The sequence below is a fragment of the Rhizoctonia solani genome, chromosome 14 (genome assembly GCF_016906535.1).
Source record: "Rhizoctonia solani chromosome 14, complete sequence".
Classification (NCBI taxonomy): Eukaryota; Fungi; Basidiomycota; class Agaricomycetes; order Cantharellales; family Ceratobasidiaceae; genus Rhizoctonia; species Rhizoctonia solani.
The window spans coordinates 957337-975760 of NC_057383.1; the positions used below are offsets into that span (position 1 = coordinate 957337).

General features: G+C 44.1%; 7 protein-coding genes across 7 annotated transcripts; 4 read left to right on the plus strand and 3 right to left on the minus strand.

Moving 5' to 3' along the window:
• Positions 1–2988: 2988 nt before the first annotated feature.
• On the plus strand, positions 2989–3288 carry RhiXN_10929 (uncharacterized protein; the record flags this gene model as incomplete). Its single annotated transcript, XM_043330744.1, has 1 exon — positions 2989–3288. The coding sequence occupies one exon, from the start codon at positions 2989–2991 to the stop codon at positions 3286–3288; it is 300 nt and encodes a 99-aa protein (XP_043186089.1).
• Positions 3289–3724: 436 nt separating this feature from the next.
• RhiXN_10930 (Retrotransposable element Tf2 protein) lies at positions 3725–6759 on the minus strand (the record flags this gene model as incomplete). Its single annotated transcript, XM_043330745.1, has 2 exons — positions 3725–5424; positions 5487–6759. The coding sequence occupies 2 exons, from the start codon at positions 6757–6759 to the stop codon at positions 3725–3727; spliced, it is 2973 nt and encodes a 990-aa protein (XP_043186090.1).
• A 404-nt stretch (positions 6760–7163) lies between these two features.
• RhiXN_10931 (Retrotransposon gag protein) lies at positions 7164–8705 on the minus strand (the record flags this gene model as incomplete). Its single annotated transcript, XM_043330746.1, has 1 exon — positions 7164–8705. The coding sequence occupies one exon, from the start codon at positions 8703–8705 to the stop codon at positions 7164–7166; it is 1542 nt and encodes a 513-aa protein (XP_043186091.1).
• Positions 8706–10009: 1304 nt separating this feature from the next.
• RhiXN_10932 (Retrotransposon-derived protein PEG10) lies at positions 10010–11130 on the plus strand (the record flags this gene model as incomplete). The annotated part of the gene is made up of 2 exons (XM_043330747.1): positions 10010–10145; positions 10202–11130. The coding sequence occupies 2 exons, from the start codon at positions 10010–10012 to the stop codon at positions 11128–11130; spliced, it is 1065 nt and encodes a 354-aa protein (XP_043186092.1).
• A 242-nt stretch (positions 11131–11372) lies between these two features.
• Positions 11373–12041, plus strand: RhiXN_10933 (uncharacterized protein; the record flags this gene model as incomplete). The annotated part of the gene is made up of 1 exon (XM_043330748.1): positions 11373–12041. The coding sequence occupies one exon, from the start codon at positions 11373–11375 to the stop codon at positions 12039–12041; it is 669 nt and encodes a 222-aa protein (XP_043186093.1).
• A 66-nt stretch (positions 12042–12107) lies between these two features.
• RhiXN_10934 (Retrotransposable element Tf2 protein) lies at positions 12108–14546 on the plus strand (the record flags this gene model as incomplete). The annotated part of the gene is made up of 1 exon (XM_043330749.1): positions 12108–14546. The coding sequence occupies one exon, from the start codon at positions 12108–12110 to the stop codon at positions 14544–14546; it is 2439 nt and encodes an 812-aa protein (XP_043186094.1).
• A 1415-nt stretch (positions 14547–15961) lies between these two features.
• Positions 15962–18400, minus strand: RhiXN_10935 (Retrotransposable element Tf2 protein; the record flags this gene model as incomplete). The annotated part of the gene is made up of 1 exon (XM_043330750.1): positions 15962–18400. One exon carries the CDS (start codon positions 18398–18400, stop codon positions 15962–15964), a length of 2439 nt encoding a protein of 812 aa, XP_043186095.1.
• Positions 18401–18424: the final 24 nt, after the last annotated feature.

Here is an 18424-nt window from a genome sequence, read left to right on the forward strand (position 1 = left end):
TGGGAGGAGGGTTCCATTCTTGATGTGATCCAGATGCGTCAAAGATGGAGGTTTTTGGGCACATCTTGATAAATCCTGTGATTTCTCAAGATGTAACTCAGATTCAACCTTTTGACGCATCTGGTTGGTGGATCTTGATACGCATGTGAGGTGGATGTCAAATAGCGCCGGGCTCTTGTTGTCATATGGTTTAATGTGCATTTATCTGTCCTATTCATTGGACCATAAGCATGTCCTATATTTAGTGAATATATGTACATTGTCTCAAATCCGTCCCTCTGATTGTGGAATGAGCATAATATTTAATATCAGCCTGGCTCTGGTGCTAGAAATGAAGCAACCACTCCCGTTGACTATCTCAGCAAAAACTGTTTTTGTTGTAACACTGGGGGTTTGGTAATGGTGTATTAACACATCAATAACATGTCATTACACAAGTACACTGTTGTAGACACAATTGATACCAGGGAATTTATTCCCATTTTCTCAAATTTAAACAAAGGCAATTGGACAACATTTTTGATCACGTGATCTTGGCGCTTATATCATACGCTAAGGCGCCAAGCCATGTCCCCATCCGCGCTTACTCAGCACACGTAGCCACCTCCACCTATGACATCATCATGACACGTCAGTGACATGTATGCATGAGTAAGACCAACTGCAGAGCAGGGTTCTTATTGGATAAGATATTGCATATAGTGTATTTGTAATTAGCTCATCTATAGAATATATAAGGAGGCCAATTGACCATGGTAACACCCAGGTCAATTACCTCTTGTTGCATCTCCACACTGTACAAGGGCCTTACTGCCCAGTAAATCCCCACTTAGTTACATTGCCCACACCGCCTTAAGCAGCTTCTCCATTGTACCTACTTAGCTTGCCATTGCCCTTACAGCCTTGGTTGTTGTAGTATAGTTGGTTGTTGTTGTAGGTAGCTTGCTCACTGCCTTAAGCAGTACTTACTTAGATACATCTGGCCGCAAGCGCCCTCCCTCCTTGACATCCTTATAGACGTCTAGGACACTAGGTAATCAACCTTAAGTTGGTTGCAAACCGTGCCCACAAAGCACATCCCACTCAGACTCAACAAACAAGAAGGTCCCCTGTACTAGCACAAGGGAAATCAGGTGATTGGACTTGCCTTTTGCTGTTAATAATCAAACCAGTGTCAGTCCCACCTAGTACCAAATTGCTACAAGGCAGACGGATTCTAATTGTCCACATACCACCAGTCACTGCACCCTTTGTCAGCGGAACTAGTCAGCAGATCCACCCGCTTGCAGAAAACCCATTCCACATCACGCCCACACACAGCAGTTGATTGGTCAATAGGGGCTGTCCAATGCTAGGCGGTTGACGCAAGTTCTTAGCGCCAGTACAATAAAGCAACCCATAAGTCCTGATCAAGGCACCACCCACATTATCTTGCCCACCATTACCTCCTGCACCCCCTCTTGCGCTTCCTCCCGCGCCTCCCAGCGCACTGCATCTGTTAAGAGTTGTGTAAGTACAGGAGTAAGAAAGAATTACTATATACAAAATGTATATGGGAATAACTAAGAACTAGTATAATGAATCAGAATATATGCACAGAATATATGCACAGTATAGGCTAGGTTATCAGGAATAACAACTCCTAACAAATAGTCTAGCAACTATGAAGTGCAGGTGGTTGGTTATGTATAGTACCTTAGACTAATGTTACTTAAGCCTAAGTGACTAAGGGTATGTATACTCAAGGTCTCTGGGATAGTACCTTAGGTAAGAGGGTTACCTGACTAATGTACAGGATTTATAGGATCTGCCTAATGAGTATAGGACTTATATATGCTTAAGTAAGACTTAAGACTTATGGGGTTTACCTAAAATATATCTAGGATTTATGAGATATTGTAGATAAAGCTATCTACAATATAGGGGTATGGTAGATTGAAACACTATCACTCAATCACAACAATCCTTACAGTACTGTTGCACTATACTCAATGTTGAACTCAACAACTGTGACAGTCAAGGGGCACAGGGTTGCAGTAAGTACACTAATAGGTTACCCTGTGTCTGTTGGGACTGGCCTATGGTCTTAGTGCGCCAAATAACCTCCTATGCTATTTACAGTGAGTCAATCACTAAAGTAAATGCGCAGATAAGCTGTTAAAGGCTTGCGTGTATATGTCAATATATTAGAGTAAAAGTAGGATGCATTAGAAGCGTCTTCACAGGGTCCTTTTATACCCTGAGAAGGCGCACAAACAAGTATATACATGATTGATACCAAGAGGGGGTACAGGAGGTACATGTGGCAACTGAAACACTTGAGGGAGCCAATACTTTGGTACATAGTAAACAAACAACAGTTCCTAATATTTGCCCCAAGGCAGTATTTACCTGTGTGGGTCCTTAGATGTCCCAAGGCTAAGTGTTTCATCCTTGGAGTAAACAGTCCCAAAGGTAGGATACCTCTGCATTGGGTACTTACAGTAAATGGGGCATAACTATGCCAAATGTTGTCCGTTTTGGGAGTTTGACCCAGCGTTCTGGAGCGCACAAACTTGCGCACCTAAGCGCAAGCGATTCGGCAGTGTGGGATGCCCGGGTGATGGAGAAAAGGCGCATTTAGTGCATCGGCGCTTAAGGGCTGATTAAGCGCCGGAGCACTTGCCTATGCAACAGGGGGGACCCTGAATATTTCTGTGTGTAGCCACAAGATAGAATCTTGAATAATAAATACTACAAACAAGAGAAATATTACTTGTTACTGTTTATCTACTCAGCTGAATTTATATATATTTAAATGAGTGAGAAAACAGCATATATGCAAAAGGCATCGCATATTAAGGGTATTCCAGAGGTTTGTAGGTTTTGTAAAGGTCACTATTGGATAGAGGGACCTTGAAAACCTTAGTTTGCATCTTTATCTCATTTGTTTTCTGTAAGGTTACTAGTGTAATTAATAAAATAAGTACAGATTAATGAAGAAATGTCATGTCCATAACAGCATCCCACCAAGGCCGCTCATATCCTCATGAGATGGCAACCCGCTCCCGGAGCTCTGCTTGTCCTGCGTCCCCTCTTGATCAAAGAGAGTTGGGACCCACTCTTCTGGCAACCACTGTTGAGTCAACAAGCCTTGAACCCAAGGTCTATGGGGAAGTCTTCCTTGAACAAGCAATCTCCCTCATCTTGGGATTGCAAAACCAAGTCCTCCAACTCAAGCAGGAACTTGAAGAAACCAAGGAAGCAGCAAAGGAAGCCCAAGTGTCACAACTAAGCTTGGACCTATGATACAAGTGGGTTTAAAGTCCGTGGCCCTATCACCAATGGACTATGAAACAGGGTAGAGGGCCAACAAAAGGCCAAGGGGTATGGTAGGGTAGAGGGCTACTAGGCCTGGGTTATGGGTTTCTTAGTAAGGTGCACTGATGGCCAACTAGGGGCCTGGGCAAAGGGTAGGAGTGAGCTTAGGATGAATTGACAAAGAGGTCAAGTCTTGCTGTTTTAGCGGCAACTTGACCTGGCTTATATACATGAGGAAAGCCACCTCAAAAACAACAGTACTAAATAGTGAGTCATTTACAATTTCACATCATATATCAAATATGTCACATGATCTTGATGATTCATAAATATATACCAAAAAAAGGAAACTATCTTGAAAAAAAGGTAGAAAATAGTAGAAATTCATGTCATGCCGATGAAGGTCATGACATTACCCCCTCTTTTAAGCTCCAACTGCGTTGGGGTGTTCCTTGTGAAATTCCTCTAGGACTTCTTGAGCATTTCCCACATTGTCTATTGGCTCCCACAAATTACTTCCTTCATCATAACCTTTCCATTTGACCAGGTACCATAACTTCTTTGTCTTTCCTCGTCCTTTCCACTTGCTATCTAGGATTTTCTCTACTTTGTATTTCTCTTCACCTTCTTCTGTGATGATAGGTGCAGGTTGAGGAGGATTGCGTCCATGAGGGTCAGGATGGAATTTTGTCAGAAGATTAATGTGAAAGACTGGATGTATGCGCATGGTATGGGGTAGTTGTAATTTATACGCATGTGATCCAATTTTTTCAATTACCAAGTAGGGACCTAGCTTTTTGTGGCTAAGCTTGATGGATGGTCTATTGGTGGATATATTTTGATGACTTAGCCAAACTTTGTTCCCTACTTGAATTTCTTCTTCTTCCTTGTGACGTTGATCATAGAAGTGTTTCATCCTTTCTTGGGATATTGATAATGCTGCCTTGACTTCATCATAGCCCTTTTCTAAGAATTCTGCATGTTTGTCTGCGTTAGGGACTGATTCATCTGACTTTTGACCAACTGTAAATCTTGGATTATAGCCGTAACATATTTGGAAAGGGGATTTGCCTGTGGAAGTCTGTTTCAAATTGTTCAAGGCAAATTTGGCCAATGGCAATAGTGACACCCAGTCTGATTGACAATGATTCCCAAACATACGTATAAAGATCTTGGCCTCTTGTTGTATCCATTCCGTTTGACCATCTGTTTGAGGATGGTAGGCTGTAGAATATGTAGGCTTGATGTCTAGCCTTTTATATAGATGACAAATAAACTTGGCATTAAATGTAGGGCCTCTATCTGAAACTGTACTCTTGGGAAGGCCATGTAATTTCCAGATGTATGTAATAAATAAGTTGGCAATGTCAATAGCCAATGCTGTGGATTGGGTAGGAATAAAGTGAACCATTTTTGAGAAACAGTCAATGACAGTAAGGATGGCGTTGAAGCCTTCTGAAATTGGTAGTCCCACAATCATGTCATAGGCTATATCTTCCCAGGGACGTTCAGGAATTTGCAATGGCTTTAGCAGTCCTACAGGTACTTGATTTGTTGGCTTGGACCTGATACAGGTTTTGCAGTGGCTGACATAAGAATTGACAAACTTTTTCAGCGATGGCCAGTAATAACTCCTGGAAATAAGTTCTAGTGTCCTGGTTTGTCCTGGGTGTCCTGCAACTAATGTGTCATGTCTAGACTCCAAGATGAGGTTCCTAATAGTATCATCTCTGGGTACAAAGATTTTTCCTTGATACCATAGTAATCCCTCTTTTAACTCCCAGTCGACTACTTTATCCTTGCTCTGGAGTTTGTGCAAGATTTCCTTAAGGCGTTCATCCTTGTAGATTGCTTCACCAATCAGGTCATTAATTTCCTGATCCGGAGTGATTGACGCAATGAAAAGTTCTGGTTTCAGGAGAACTTGGTTCTCTACCCCCCCTTCAAGGGGCACTAAATCATATTGTCTTGAGAGAATATCCGCCTTCTTGTTTTGCGCTCCAGGTCTGTAGATAATTTGGAAGTTATAATCAACCAGGAAGTTGGCGCATCGAATTTGTTGTTTATTCAAGGATTGTGATGTGGAGAAGTGCTCCAGGTTCTTATGATCCGTGAGAACCTGGACTGGTAATTCCAACCCCTCTAATAGATGACGCCATTCCTTGAATGCCCTAATGACTACTAACAGCTCTTTGTCAAAATATCATAGTTCTTTTCTGCCGGTGACAGGGATTTTGATAGATATGCTACAGGGGCCAATTTTCCTTCAGGGTTGCGCTGGGATAATATGGCTCCTGTTGCGTAATTGGATGCGTCGCATTCTACGTAGAATTGTTTTGTAGTGTTGGGCTGTAAAAGTAGAGGTGCTGATGTAAGACATTTCTTCAAGCCATCAAAGGATTGTTGTTCCGCCTGTTCCCATTTCCAAATACTATCTTTTTTGAGCAGGTTGTACAGAGGTTGTGCCATATTACCAAAGTTTGGAATAAATCGTCTATAGAAATTTACAAACCCTAAGAATTCCTGAATATTCTTGACATTCTTAGGTGTTGACCAGTTCATTGCATCCGTGACCTTGGATTGATCTACTTCTATGCCAAGTTCCAATATAATGAATCCTAGGTAGTCAATCCTTTTGACATGGAAATGACATTTCTCAATATTGCAAAAAAGGTTGTTATCCTGCAGCCTTTTAAGCACTTCTTGCACATGGGCTTCATGGTCTCTTTTGTTAAGGGAGAATACTAGAATATCGTCCAAATATATGATAACGTAGACATCCAGAAGGTCCCTGAATATCTCATTCATCATGTCTTGAAAGGCTGCCGGTGCATTTGTTAGTCCAAAGGGCATGACCAAATATTCAAATAGTCTGTATTTTGTTTTGAAAGCGGTTTTCCATTCATCGCCTTCTTTGATTTGGACTAGGTTGTATCCTGCCTTAAGATCAAATTTGCTAAAGATCTTGGCACCTTGTAATTTCTCAATGAGATTCTGTGGCAAGGGCAGGGGATAGACGTTTTTCTTGGTCATACTGTTCAGACGCCGGTAATCCACACACATGCGTAGTTTCCCATTTTTCTTTTTGACAAATAATATGGGAGAGGCCATAGGGGATCTAGACGGGCGGATTAGACCAGCTTTGAGCTGTTTCTCAATGGTTTCTTTAAGTTCCGCATCTTCCCTTGGACCTAAACTATATATGGGGCCATGTCTTGGTTGCGCATCCGGAAGTAACTCAATGGCAATGTCGTAAGGACGGTGGGGTGGTAATTTTGACAATTCTTCCTCTGAAAATATTCTAGCAAATTCTTGATAAGGGGCAGGAATTTCTTCCACTGCTTTGAGTTCTAAAACAGCAGGTGTGGCTAGACAGTTGTTGGAACAATACAAGGAATTAAAAACAAGTGTATGTTTTTCCCACAAAATTTGGGGATTGTGTTTTTTTAACCATGACATTCCTAAAACTAATTGGTGACTGCCAATATTGGAAATATGGCATTCTAGTTCTTTGGTGTGGCTGCCAATGGTACATTTAAACCAAGTAAAATGGGTAATTTGGCCAGAATCAATTTCTTGGCCATCAATAACGCGTAGTTTCTTGGGAATTGGATGTATATAGGTTGGAAGTCAATAGGTTTCTACTAAAAGAGGGTGGATGAAGCAAGAAGTTGCTCCAGAGTTGATCATGGCTTTTCCTTGAAAAGGTTTAGCCAAAAAACTTGATTTTTGGGATTTAGGAGTCTCACATGGATTTGCAGAGAATGATGCATATATTTGAGATGTATTACATAAGGAAAGTATTTCAAAATCATTGTTCTCATAATGCAAATCCGCAAGCATACAGCCAAGTGCCTTACTCCTTAGTTGGCCTTGGCTTTTCCTTTTCCCAACTCTTCCTCATCAGAAACTACTTCAATACAACTTTCTTCTTTAGGTCTTTCCCAGGACCAGTCAATGTTAGCCACATGTCCAGACATGGGCTTGGAGGGACAATTGCGTGCAAAATGACCTTTGCCCCTGCATACATGACAAGTGAGATTTGCAAAACCCCTTCCATCAAGATCCATAGGGCCTGGGCCTTTAGAATTTGAGGCCAGGACGGGAGTGGGAGCAATAACGGGTTTGACTGGGGCAGCAGCGGCAGGTTGTTCATCTTTTTTAAGGGAGGAGAATGGGATCATTGTATCTTTAGATTCTCCATTCCACCTGACATTTGGCATATTGCCAGAGGTAGTGCAAACAATTGAAGTGATAGCGCCTTTCTTGGCGCGGCGAGTGGTAGGATCAATCATATAAACATTATCTCCAACGTTAAGACAAGTACAAGTGGAAGTGGGGTTAGAGATGGAAGTGGGGACAGCAGTAGATGTAGTACAAGCAGTGGAGATGGAGGAATTGGATAAGCAAGTAGATTCAATGTGGTTTGCAATCTCCTCTGCCTTGTTGTAAACTTGTTGAGCTGTGGTGCAACGCCATTGGAACATGGTGGAGAGCATGATGTCCTTGATGTCATTTTTAAGGCCACTGTAATACTTGTCACGTAAGGTTTTGTCACTGTAGCCCAAGGACACTGAGTATTGTTGGAATTCTCGAGTGTACTCTTGAACTGAGGCCTTTTGCCGCAAGTTATTCCATTTCTGGCGGTACTTCTCATCACAATTTGTGTCCACATAATGTTTAGTAAATTTGGCCCAGAATACATCAATGTTTTCCAATAATGGGACTGCTTCTCCTCTGAACACCTTCCTTTCCTTATAGGGATGTACCCAGTCTTCTGCTGCACCTTCAAAATAAGACATGACCCACAGTATTTTCTCTTCATGGGATCTATTAGCTCCCTTTGCCCTTATATACGCCTGACAGGCAATAATAAAGTTGAGGGTGTCTTCCTTTTTTCCACCAAACTTGTTGGGCTTGGCAAACTTTAGATCTGAATTAGAAGATGTAGGAGCAGGTGGGGGATTGGTGGAGGTGGATGTGCTGGTGCCAGCAGGTGGAGGTGGAGGAGCTGTGGAACAAGAAGGGGAAAGATGAATTAGCTGGTCTTGCACCACTTGTATGGAAGCAGCTGCTCCTTGGATTTGGTTGGAATAAAATATATGTTGATTACGCAATTGCTTGCAATGTTCTTCTAATTCAGCCCTTAATAGAGCTAATTGATCCCCTTGTGCCTCATAGGCTCCTTGTAGTTGCAAAAATTCCTTTTTTAATACAATCATATTTTGTGCAACCATATCAAGAAGTTCACAATCCAACATTTGATCAAAAGACATGGGAGAATATACATGAGGCGGCACAGCCGCAGGTGCAGGAGTATGAGTACGTGAAGAAGGGGCAGACCACCCCAATTGGATTTGGGAGGGAGTCAGACTAGTCTCTCCCATCGCGCCCAAACCAGGCATTGTCATATGAGACTGCAAAAACTCATATTCCTTGTAATAATGGATACGCCCTTTTCTGTCTTGGGTGATATCCTGGATCAAGCAATGGAAGTTGTCTAACTTGATTTCTTTCTCTACCAATAGCCTGTCCTTTTCTTCTATAAGGCGTTCTTGCTCTTCAATAGTTAAAGCAAGATTGCAATTATGTGATTCAAGGTTTGCAATCAAATTCTTGTGTTCTTGTGCCTCTGTTTTGTATATGGTATTGAGGTGTTCAGCAAAGGATTGATGGCTTTTTAAGATTGCAATATTTTGGACAAGGCCAGGTTCCTCAATTTGTGCTATGTGCTCTTTGAGGTTCTCAATTTGGCCCACAAGGATGTGATTGATGTCAACAAGGGTTTTTTCAAGATAGAGATATCGAGTGACAATGGAGTAAGGCCAGAAGATGGCAAAAAGGATGAGATCTAAAAAATCGAACACTAGAATGCGTTCCCGATATAAATCGGTACTTGATCAGATAGATAAAACGGTTTTATAGCGCTAAACTACTAACTGTTTGCTTTCCTACTAGCGTTAGACTATCCTTATACTAATATCAAGAGCTGTGTACAAGCGTGATGATTAGTCAGGTTTTTAGTAAGCGGAAGGTTGGCTGACTAACAGCGTATGGCTAAGGGTGCAGACACCTTGGTATGCGGACAATTGCTGGCAAAGGGCTATCCCGCAACCGTACTGGTACTTGTATTCCTGTCTTTGATTATGACACAGGGGCTACAATGTGATACCGTTTTGGGTTTTGGTGCTTATCTAAGTGCAGTTCTTGTTTGTCAACAAGAGTACGAGTAAGAAAGACTTGACCTAGTGTCACAACTAAGCTTGGACCTATGATACAAGTGGGTTTAAAGTCCGTGGCCCTATCACCAATGGACTATGAAACAGGGTAGAGGGCCAACAAAAGGCCAAGGGGTATGGTAGGGTAGAGGGCTACTAGGCCTGGGTTATGGGTTTCTTAGTAAGGTGCACTGATGGCCAACTAGGGGCCTGGGCAAAGGGTAGGAGTGAGCTTAGGATGAATTGACAAAGAGGTCAAGTCTTGCTGTTTTAGCGGCAACTTGACCTGGCTTATATACATGAGGAAAGCCACATCAAAAACAACAGTACTAAATAGTGAGTCATTTACAATTTCACATCATATATCAAATATGTCACGTGATCTTGATGATTCATAAATATATACCAAAAAAAGGAAACTATCTTGAAAAAAAGGTAGAAAATAGTAGAAATTCATGTCATGCCAATGAAGGTCATGACACCAAGACTGGATGAGAGCAGTCAATCAAACCCTCACTTGCATTGAGGCTAGGGGTGGAACCCCCCACACACCAGAAGACCAGAAACCCCTGGCAGTGGAGGCCACGCCCAGGCCCCTACCCAAAACCAACCCTACTCCAGCGCCTAGTGTGCCCCTCATTGCCTGGGCCAACCCCATCAAAGCTCCCCCCACCTTTGCACAGCCAACCCTGTCCAGGTCCCCCTGCAAGGCTATACTCCCCCTCCACCTTTGCCTGTCAGACTCCATTCCCCCCAAGTCCCTCAACCAGCAGCTCCTGTAGCCACATATCAAACCCTGGTCAAGGTGGATCACCCTGACGCCTATACCAGGAAAATAGGGAACAAAGCCTGCCAGTGGCTCACACAAATGCTGGCATGGGTACGCCTAAACCAACAGATGTTCCCCACCAATCAGGAGGTTCTGTCATTCCTCCTGATGAACATGAAGGACATAGCAGGGGCCTGGGCTCACCCCCACCTTGATCAACTTGGGTCCCACAGGGCCCTAATTCAAACAGTTGACAAATTCAGGACGGAGTTTTTGGCCGCGTTTGGGAATCCAGATGCCACACAAGCCGCTGAGCAGCAAATCACACACCTTACTCAGACAGGCACCTGTGCTGAGTACATCACAAAGTTTAGGACCATTGCCATGGACCTAGACTGGAACAACGCCGCCCTCCAAGGGCAATTTGCACAAGGCCTCCACTGGGAGGTCAGCCAACTCATTGCTACCCGTGAGTGGCGCCCCACTACCCTCCTTGAGCTGCAGAACGCGGCTCTGGTCATTGATAACGCCCTCTGCAAAGAGCATGCCAGCCACCTGCCAAAGGGTAATAAGTCTGGAACCTCTAGCACCACCCCTAATAGGGGGGCAAATACTGGCCAACAGACCACCAGACCAGGGCGCTTATCCAGCAACCCCAACTTTGTATCCAAGGAGGAACAAAACCGCTGCAGGGCTGAAGGCCTCTGCATCAAATGCGGAAAAGCGGGCCACAAGTTTGCGGAATGCTGCACTGGCTGGAAAGCCACGCCTAAGGAGGAAGGCACAAAAAAGGAATCCACCAAGATTGGCAATGAATCTGGACCCAAATTGGGAAAAGATTAAGGGTACCTGCTGCCATGCACAAGGACCCCAAGGACTCTGGTTTAGGATTGGAAATTTGTAATATATCAAATAGTCACAATAGAAACTCCCCCCTTTTTACAATTCCCTACCAACCAGAGAAACAAGCGGATCAACTAGAAGTCCTGATAGACTCAGGCGCCACATCATCTTTCCTTCACCCTTGCACAGCGGAACAGCTCCGCCTCCCACTAATAGACCTACCTAAACCCCAAATTGCTACTATGCTCAATGGGTTGAGCCCCCAGGCAGGCAAAATCTGGAAGAAGGCCAATCTAACCTTCTCCCTTGATGGCAAGCGCATGACTGAGACATTCCTAATCTGCAATACAGGGTCTCACACTGCTATCTTGGGATTGAGATGGCTAGATGCCCATAACCTGGAAATTGATTGGAACACACGCACCCTTACTTTCCCCCATGCACCCCCAGAACATGTAGCTATTGCCAAGGAGGAGGAGGCCAACAAAAATCCCCTTGAAGGAGTACCCCCAAAATACCATCAATACGCAAAAGTATTTGGGGAGGAAGAATTCAACAAACTTCCCCCTCACCAGCATGACAACATTGCTATTGAACTCACTGAGGAAGGACCCCTCAACTCACCCCTCTATAGTATGATGGATGCAGAATCTGCTACACTAAAAGATTGGCTTAAGAACAAGTTGAAAGCAGGGAAAATACGGCCTAGCAAGTCTTCCATTAGTTCCCCTGTAATGTTTGTACCCAAAAAGGATGGCTCTTGCCGCTTGGTTGTTGACTATTGCTGCCTTAACAACTGGACCAAAAAGAACGTTTACCCGTTACCTTGCCCAGACAACCTTATGGCCCAGCTCCAAGGAGCCAAGGTCTTTACTAAACTGGATCTGCAATGGGGTTACAATAATGTTTGAGTCAAAGAAGGAGACAAGTGGAAGACAGCCTTTTGCACCAAATATGGCCTCTACAAGTCTCTTGTTATGACCTTTGGCCTAACCAACACACCTGCTGCATTCCAACACTTCATGAACAAGCTATTTAAAGACCTACTTGACGTCTGCATTATCATTTACCTTGATGACATTTTAATCTACTCTAAGGATGACGCGTCTCATACACAGCATGTTCACAAAGTCCTACAGCGCTTAATGGAAAACCAGTTGTTCTGCAAGGCTTCCAAATGTACCTTCCACATCACATTGGTGGAATACCTAGGAATAATTGTATTGGATAAAGGTTTCAGCTTGGATAAACTCAAAATCCAAGCTGTCCAGGATTGGCCAACACCAACAAAGGTCAAAGAGGTTCAGTCATTCTTAGGGTTTGCCAACTTCCTACACCAGTTTGTTGCCAACTTCAGTCACATGGCCAGACCCTTACATAACCTGGTAAAGAAGGACACACCTTGGAATTGGGATACCGTGGAACAAAAAGCATTCCAAGGATTAAAGGACGCCATCACAAATGCCCTGGTCCTCTGCCATGCCAATCCATCAAAACCTTACTTCTTGGAAACAGATGCATCTGGCGCAGCCATGGGTTCTATACTCAGTCAACAACAGGAAGACAGCCAGTTACACCCTCTTGGTTTCCTATCTGAGTTGTTCAAAGGGGCTGAGCAAAATTACAACACACATGACAAGGAGCTCCTAGCAATCATTTGCTCCTTTGAGTACTGGCGTATTTTCCTGGAGGGAACCTTGCATCCCATTACCATGTTCACCAATCATTGCAACCTGGAATACTGGAGGGAATCCCAAACATTCAATTGCTGTCACGCAAGATGGCACCTGCTGCTGGCCAGATATAACTTCCAAATTGTCTACCAACTGGGAAAACAATCAGGAAAGCCAGATGCACTATCTTGCCACTCAGATCACGCCAACATCCCTCCTGCCAACCAGACAATGCTCCCGGATCCTGTATTTGCCAATGTAGCCCTGGTAACCCCAGAGAAAGAACTCCAGCAACAAATTGAAGCTGCCTTAGACCAAGACAAATCACTGGAGGAAATACTACAATTCCTCCAAAACAAGTCTAAGGCACCTCTGTCCATCAAACGTGCCTTCAAGGATTACCAAATAGAAGCTGGACTCCTCTTCTATCAAGGGAGAATTGTGGTGCCTGATGTGGGAAGCTTACAAACAGAGCTACTAAAGATCTTTCACAATAGCCCCTTGGCTGGTCACCCAGGTAGACAACAGACATTGGAATTAGTCTCAAGGAACTACTACTGGCCTGGAATCCGTGTGGACACATATTGGCATGTGGATTCCTGTGAAATGTGCCAACATATCTGCAAACCAAAGTATGCCCCCATTCCCCCGCAGCCCCTGGAACTACTGTCCAGACCCTGGCAACATGTTTCCTATGACATGATAGTAGACCTGCCCAAGGATGGGAACCACAATTCTATTTTGGTGGTCATTGACAGCTTCACTAAGTACGGCATTTTCATCAAATGTTCAAAAAGGTTGAGAGCCCCCAAACTAGCAGAACTGTTCCTGGAAAACGTCTGGAAATGCCATGGCATGCCCAAAAAAACAGTATTGGATAGAGGCAGAGTATTCAACAACAAGTTCCTAAGGGCCCTATACAAGCAACTAGGGATAGACCCTCACTACTCCTTGGCTTACCACCCACAAAGCAATGGACAAACAGAACAAGTGAACCCTTCCATTGAACATTCCCTCAGGGCTTACTCAGGCATCAACCAACAGGACTGGGCAAAATGGCTTCCCATGGCTGAGTTTGCATACAATAACACCATACATAGCAGCACCGGAAAAACCCTGTTCAAAGCCTTATATGGATGGGAACCCTCCTTGACACCAACCAATGTACCAACAGATGTTCCCAAGGCCAACAAACTAGCCCAATCCATGGAAACTCAGTGGAGGGAGGTGGAAGCAGCACTTTGGCAATCTAAGACAAGGATGACTGCTGGGGAGGAAGGAAGCCCAACAATATTTGAAATAGGAGAAGAGGTATGGCTTGACGCCAGGAACATTAACCTCAAGACCCTGAGTCCCAAGCTGTCAGAACAATGCTTAGGACCGTTCAAAGTCATTGAAAAAATCTCCAAACGTGCATACAGGCTTGAACTTCCCCCAACCATGCGTATACACAATGTCTTTTACGTAGGGCTCCTGTCAAAAGTCAAAAGGGATAACAAATGTGCCTTTGTAAGCCGCCCACCACCAATCACCGTTGATGGAGAAGAAGAGTATGAGGTTGAAGGGATAACAGACATGGAGGAAAGAAATGGAAAATGGTTCTTCAGAGTCAAATGGAAGGGCTATGGACCGGAAGAGAATATGTGGGAACCCTGGGAAAACCTCAAAAATGCGGGAAAGATTTTGAAGAAGTATGAGGAAGAGATAAGAAAGAAGGCCCTTAGAGGGGGGGCAGTGTTGTAGACACAATCAATACCAGGGAATTTGTTGTACGCCAACTGTAAGGTTGGGTACTTGCTAGTGGGCAGGCGCTTGTGGCCATACTACTACACTGGTTTATGTAATCTGACTAAGTGAGGCTAACTACTAAACTATCTAAGTTGCTTAAGGCAACAACTATCTAACTACTGGTAATGCAGAGGGGCCAGAGGCCTGGGAGGTGTGATGAGTTAAATGGGGTAAGCAACTTCTGTACTACTGGGGGCTGGCTACTTAGCTGGCTAAAGGTCCTCCTCAATGGAATGAGACAAGGTAAAATCAACTTGGGGTTTCCAAGTGATTTCCCTCTTGTATTTATACACAAGGGAACTATCTACAGGTGGTCCATGCTTGTGAGAAGAAGTAAGGATATGAAAAAGGAAGCATGCTGCGGGTTGCGCAGAAGCGTGGATTTCTCCTAAGCGCCCTTGGCATGGCATCTTGGCGCGGCATCTTGGCATAATAAGCGCCAAGATCACGTGATTGAAAAAGTGAAGATAAAAGGTTGGTAAAAAATAGTAGAAATATCAGAAAAAACATGCAAATCTAATGGTATAATTCAGGAGGTTATAACAGAATTTATTCCCATTTTCTCAAATTTAAACAAAGGCAATTGGACAACATTTTTGATCACATGATCTTGGCGCTTATATCATACGCTAAGGCGCCAAGCCATGTCCCCATCCGCGCTTACTCAGCACACATAGCCACCTCCACCTGTGACATCATCATGACACGTCAGTGACACATATGCATGAGTAAGACCAACTGCGGAGCAGGGTTCTTATTGGATCACATATTTGATATAATGTATTTGTAATTAGTCACTTTGTAGAATATATAAGGAGGCCAACCAACCATGGTAACACCCAGGTTGATTACCTCTTGTTGCATCCTACATTGTACAAGGGTCTTACAGCCTGGTAACCCTACTTAGTCACTTAGCCTACGCTGCCTTAAGCGGCCTCCCCATTGTACTTACATAGCTTGCCATTGCCCTTATGGTCTTGGTTGTTGTAGTATAGCTGGTTGTTGTTGTAGGATAGCTTGCCACCACCTTACGCGGTTTCTACTTAGTTACATCTGGCCGCAAGCACCCTCCTCCTTGACGTCCTTACAGACGTCTAGGACAAGGACCTTTAGCCAGCTAAGTAGCCAGCCCCCAGTAGTACAGAAGTTGCTTACCCCATTTAACTCATCACACCTCCCAGGCCTCTGGCCCCTCTGCATTACCAGTAGTTAGATAGTTGTTGCCTTAAGCAACTTAGATAGTTTAGTAGTTAGCCTCACTTAGTCAGATTACATAAACCAGTGTAGTAGTATGGCCACAAGCGCCTGCCCACTAGCAAGTACCCAACCTTACAGTTGGCGTACAACAAATTCCCTGGTATTGATTGTGTCTACAACACTGCCCCCCCTCTAAGGGCCTTCTTTCTTATCTCTTCCTCATACTTCTTCAAAATCTTTCCCGCATTTTTGAGGTTTTCCCAGGGTTCCCACATATTCTCTTCCGGTCCATAGCCCTTCCATTTGACTCTGAAGAACCATTTTCCATTTCTTTCCTCCATGTCTGTTATCCCTTCAACCTCATACTCTTCTTCTCCATCAACGGTGATTGGTGGTGGGCGGCTTACAAAGGCACATTTGTTATCCCTTTTGACTTTTGACAGGAGCCCTACGTAAAAGACATTGTGTATACGCATGGTTGGGGGAAGTTCAAGCCTGTATGCACGTTTGGAGATTTTTTCAATGACTTTGAACGGTCCTAAGCATTGTTCTGACAGCTTGGGACTCAGGGTCTTGAGGTTAATGTTCCTGGCGTCAAGCCATACCTCTTCTCCTATTTCAAATATTGTTGGGCTTCCTTCCTCCCCAGCAGTCATCCTTGTCTTAGATTGCCAAAGTGCTGCTTCCACCTCCCTCCACTGAGTTTCCATGGATTGGGCTAGTTTGTTGGCCTTGGGAACATCTGTTGGTACATTGGTTGGTGTCAAGGAGGGTTCCCATCCATATAAGGCTTTGAACAGGGTTTTTCCGGTGCTGCTATGTATGGTGTTATTGTATGCAAACTCAGCCATGGGAAGCCATTTTGCCCAGTCCTGTTGGTTGATGCCTGAGTAAGCCCTGAGGGAATGTTCAATGGAAGGGTTCACTTGTTCTGTTTGTCCATTGCTTTGTGGGTGGTAAGCCAAGGAGTAGTGAGGGTCTATCCCTAGTTGCTTGTATAGGGCCCTTAGGAACTTGTTGTTGAATACTCTGCCTCTATCCAATACTGTTTTTTTGGGCATGCCATGGCATTTCCAGACGTTTTCCAGGAACAGTTCTGCTAGTTTGGGGGCTCTCAACCTTTTTGAACATTTGATGAAAATGCCGTACTTAGTGAAGCTGTCAATGACCACCAAAATAGAATTGTGGTTCCCATCCTTGGGCAGGTCTACTATCATGTCATAGGAAACATGTTGCCAGGGTCTGGACAGTAGTTCCAGGGGCTGCGGGGGAATGGGGGCATACTTTGGTTTGCAGATATGTTGGCACATTTCACAGGAATCCACATGCCAATATGTGTCCACACGGATTCCAGGCCAGTAGTAGTTCCTTGAGACTAATTCCAATGTCTGTTGTCTACCTGGGTGACCAGCCAAGGGGCTATTGTGAAAGATCTTTAGTAGCTCTGTTTGTAAGCTTCCCACATCAGGCACCACAATTCTCCCTTGATAGAAGAGGAGTCCAGCTTCTATTTGGTAATCCTTGAAGGCACGTTTGATGGACAGAGGTGCCTTAGACTTGTTTTGGAGGAATTGTAGTATTTCCTCCAGTGATTTGTCTTGGTCTAAGGCAGCTTCAATTTGTTGCTGGAGTTCTTTCTCTGGGGTTACCAGGGCTACATTGGCAAATACAGGATCCGGGAGCATTGTCTGGTTGGCAGGAGGGATGTTGGCGTGATCTGAGTGGCAAGATAGTGCATCTGGCTTTCCTGATTGTTTTCCCAGTTGGTAGACAATTTGGAAGTTATATCTGGCCAGCAGCAGGTGCCATCTTGCGTGACAGCAATTGAATGTTTGGGATTCCCTCCAGTATTCCAGGTTGCAATGATTGGTGAACATGGTAATGGGATGCAAGGTTCCCTCCAGGAAAATACGCCAGTACTCAAAGGAGCAAATGATTGCTAGGAGCTCCTTGTCATGTGTGTTGTAATTTTGCTCAGCCCCTTTGAACAACTCAGATAGGAAACCAAGAGGGTGTAACTGGCTGTCTTCCTGTTGTTGACTGAGTATAGAACCCATGGCTGCGCCAGATGCATCTGTTTCCAAGAAGTAAGGTTTTGATGGATTGGCATGGCAGAGGACCAGGGCATTTGTGATGGCGTCCTTTAATCCTTGGAATGCTTTTTGTTCCACGGTATCCCAATTCCAAGGTGTGTCCTTCTTTACCAGGTTATGTAAGGGTCTGGCCATGTGACTGAAGTTGGCAACAAACTGGTGTAGGAAGTTGGCAAACCCTAAGAATGACTGAACCTCTTTGACCTTTGTTGGTGTTGGCCAATCCTGGACAGCTTGGATTTTGAGTTTATCCAAGCTGAAACCTTTATCCAATACAATTATTCCTAGGTATTCCACCAATGTGATGTGGAAGGTACATTTGGAAGCCTTGCAGAACAACTGGTTTTCCATTAAGCGCTGTAGGACTTTGTGAACATGCTGTGTATGAGACGCGTCATCCTTAGAGTAGATTAAAATGTCATCAAGGTAAATGATAATGCAGACGTCAAGTAGGTCTTTAAATAGCTTGTTCATGAAGTGTTGGAATGCAGCAGGTGTGTTGGTTAGGCCAAAGGTCATAACAAGAGACTTGTAGAGGCCATA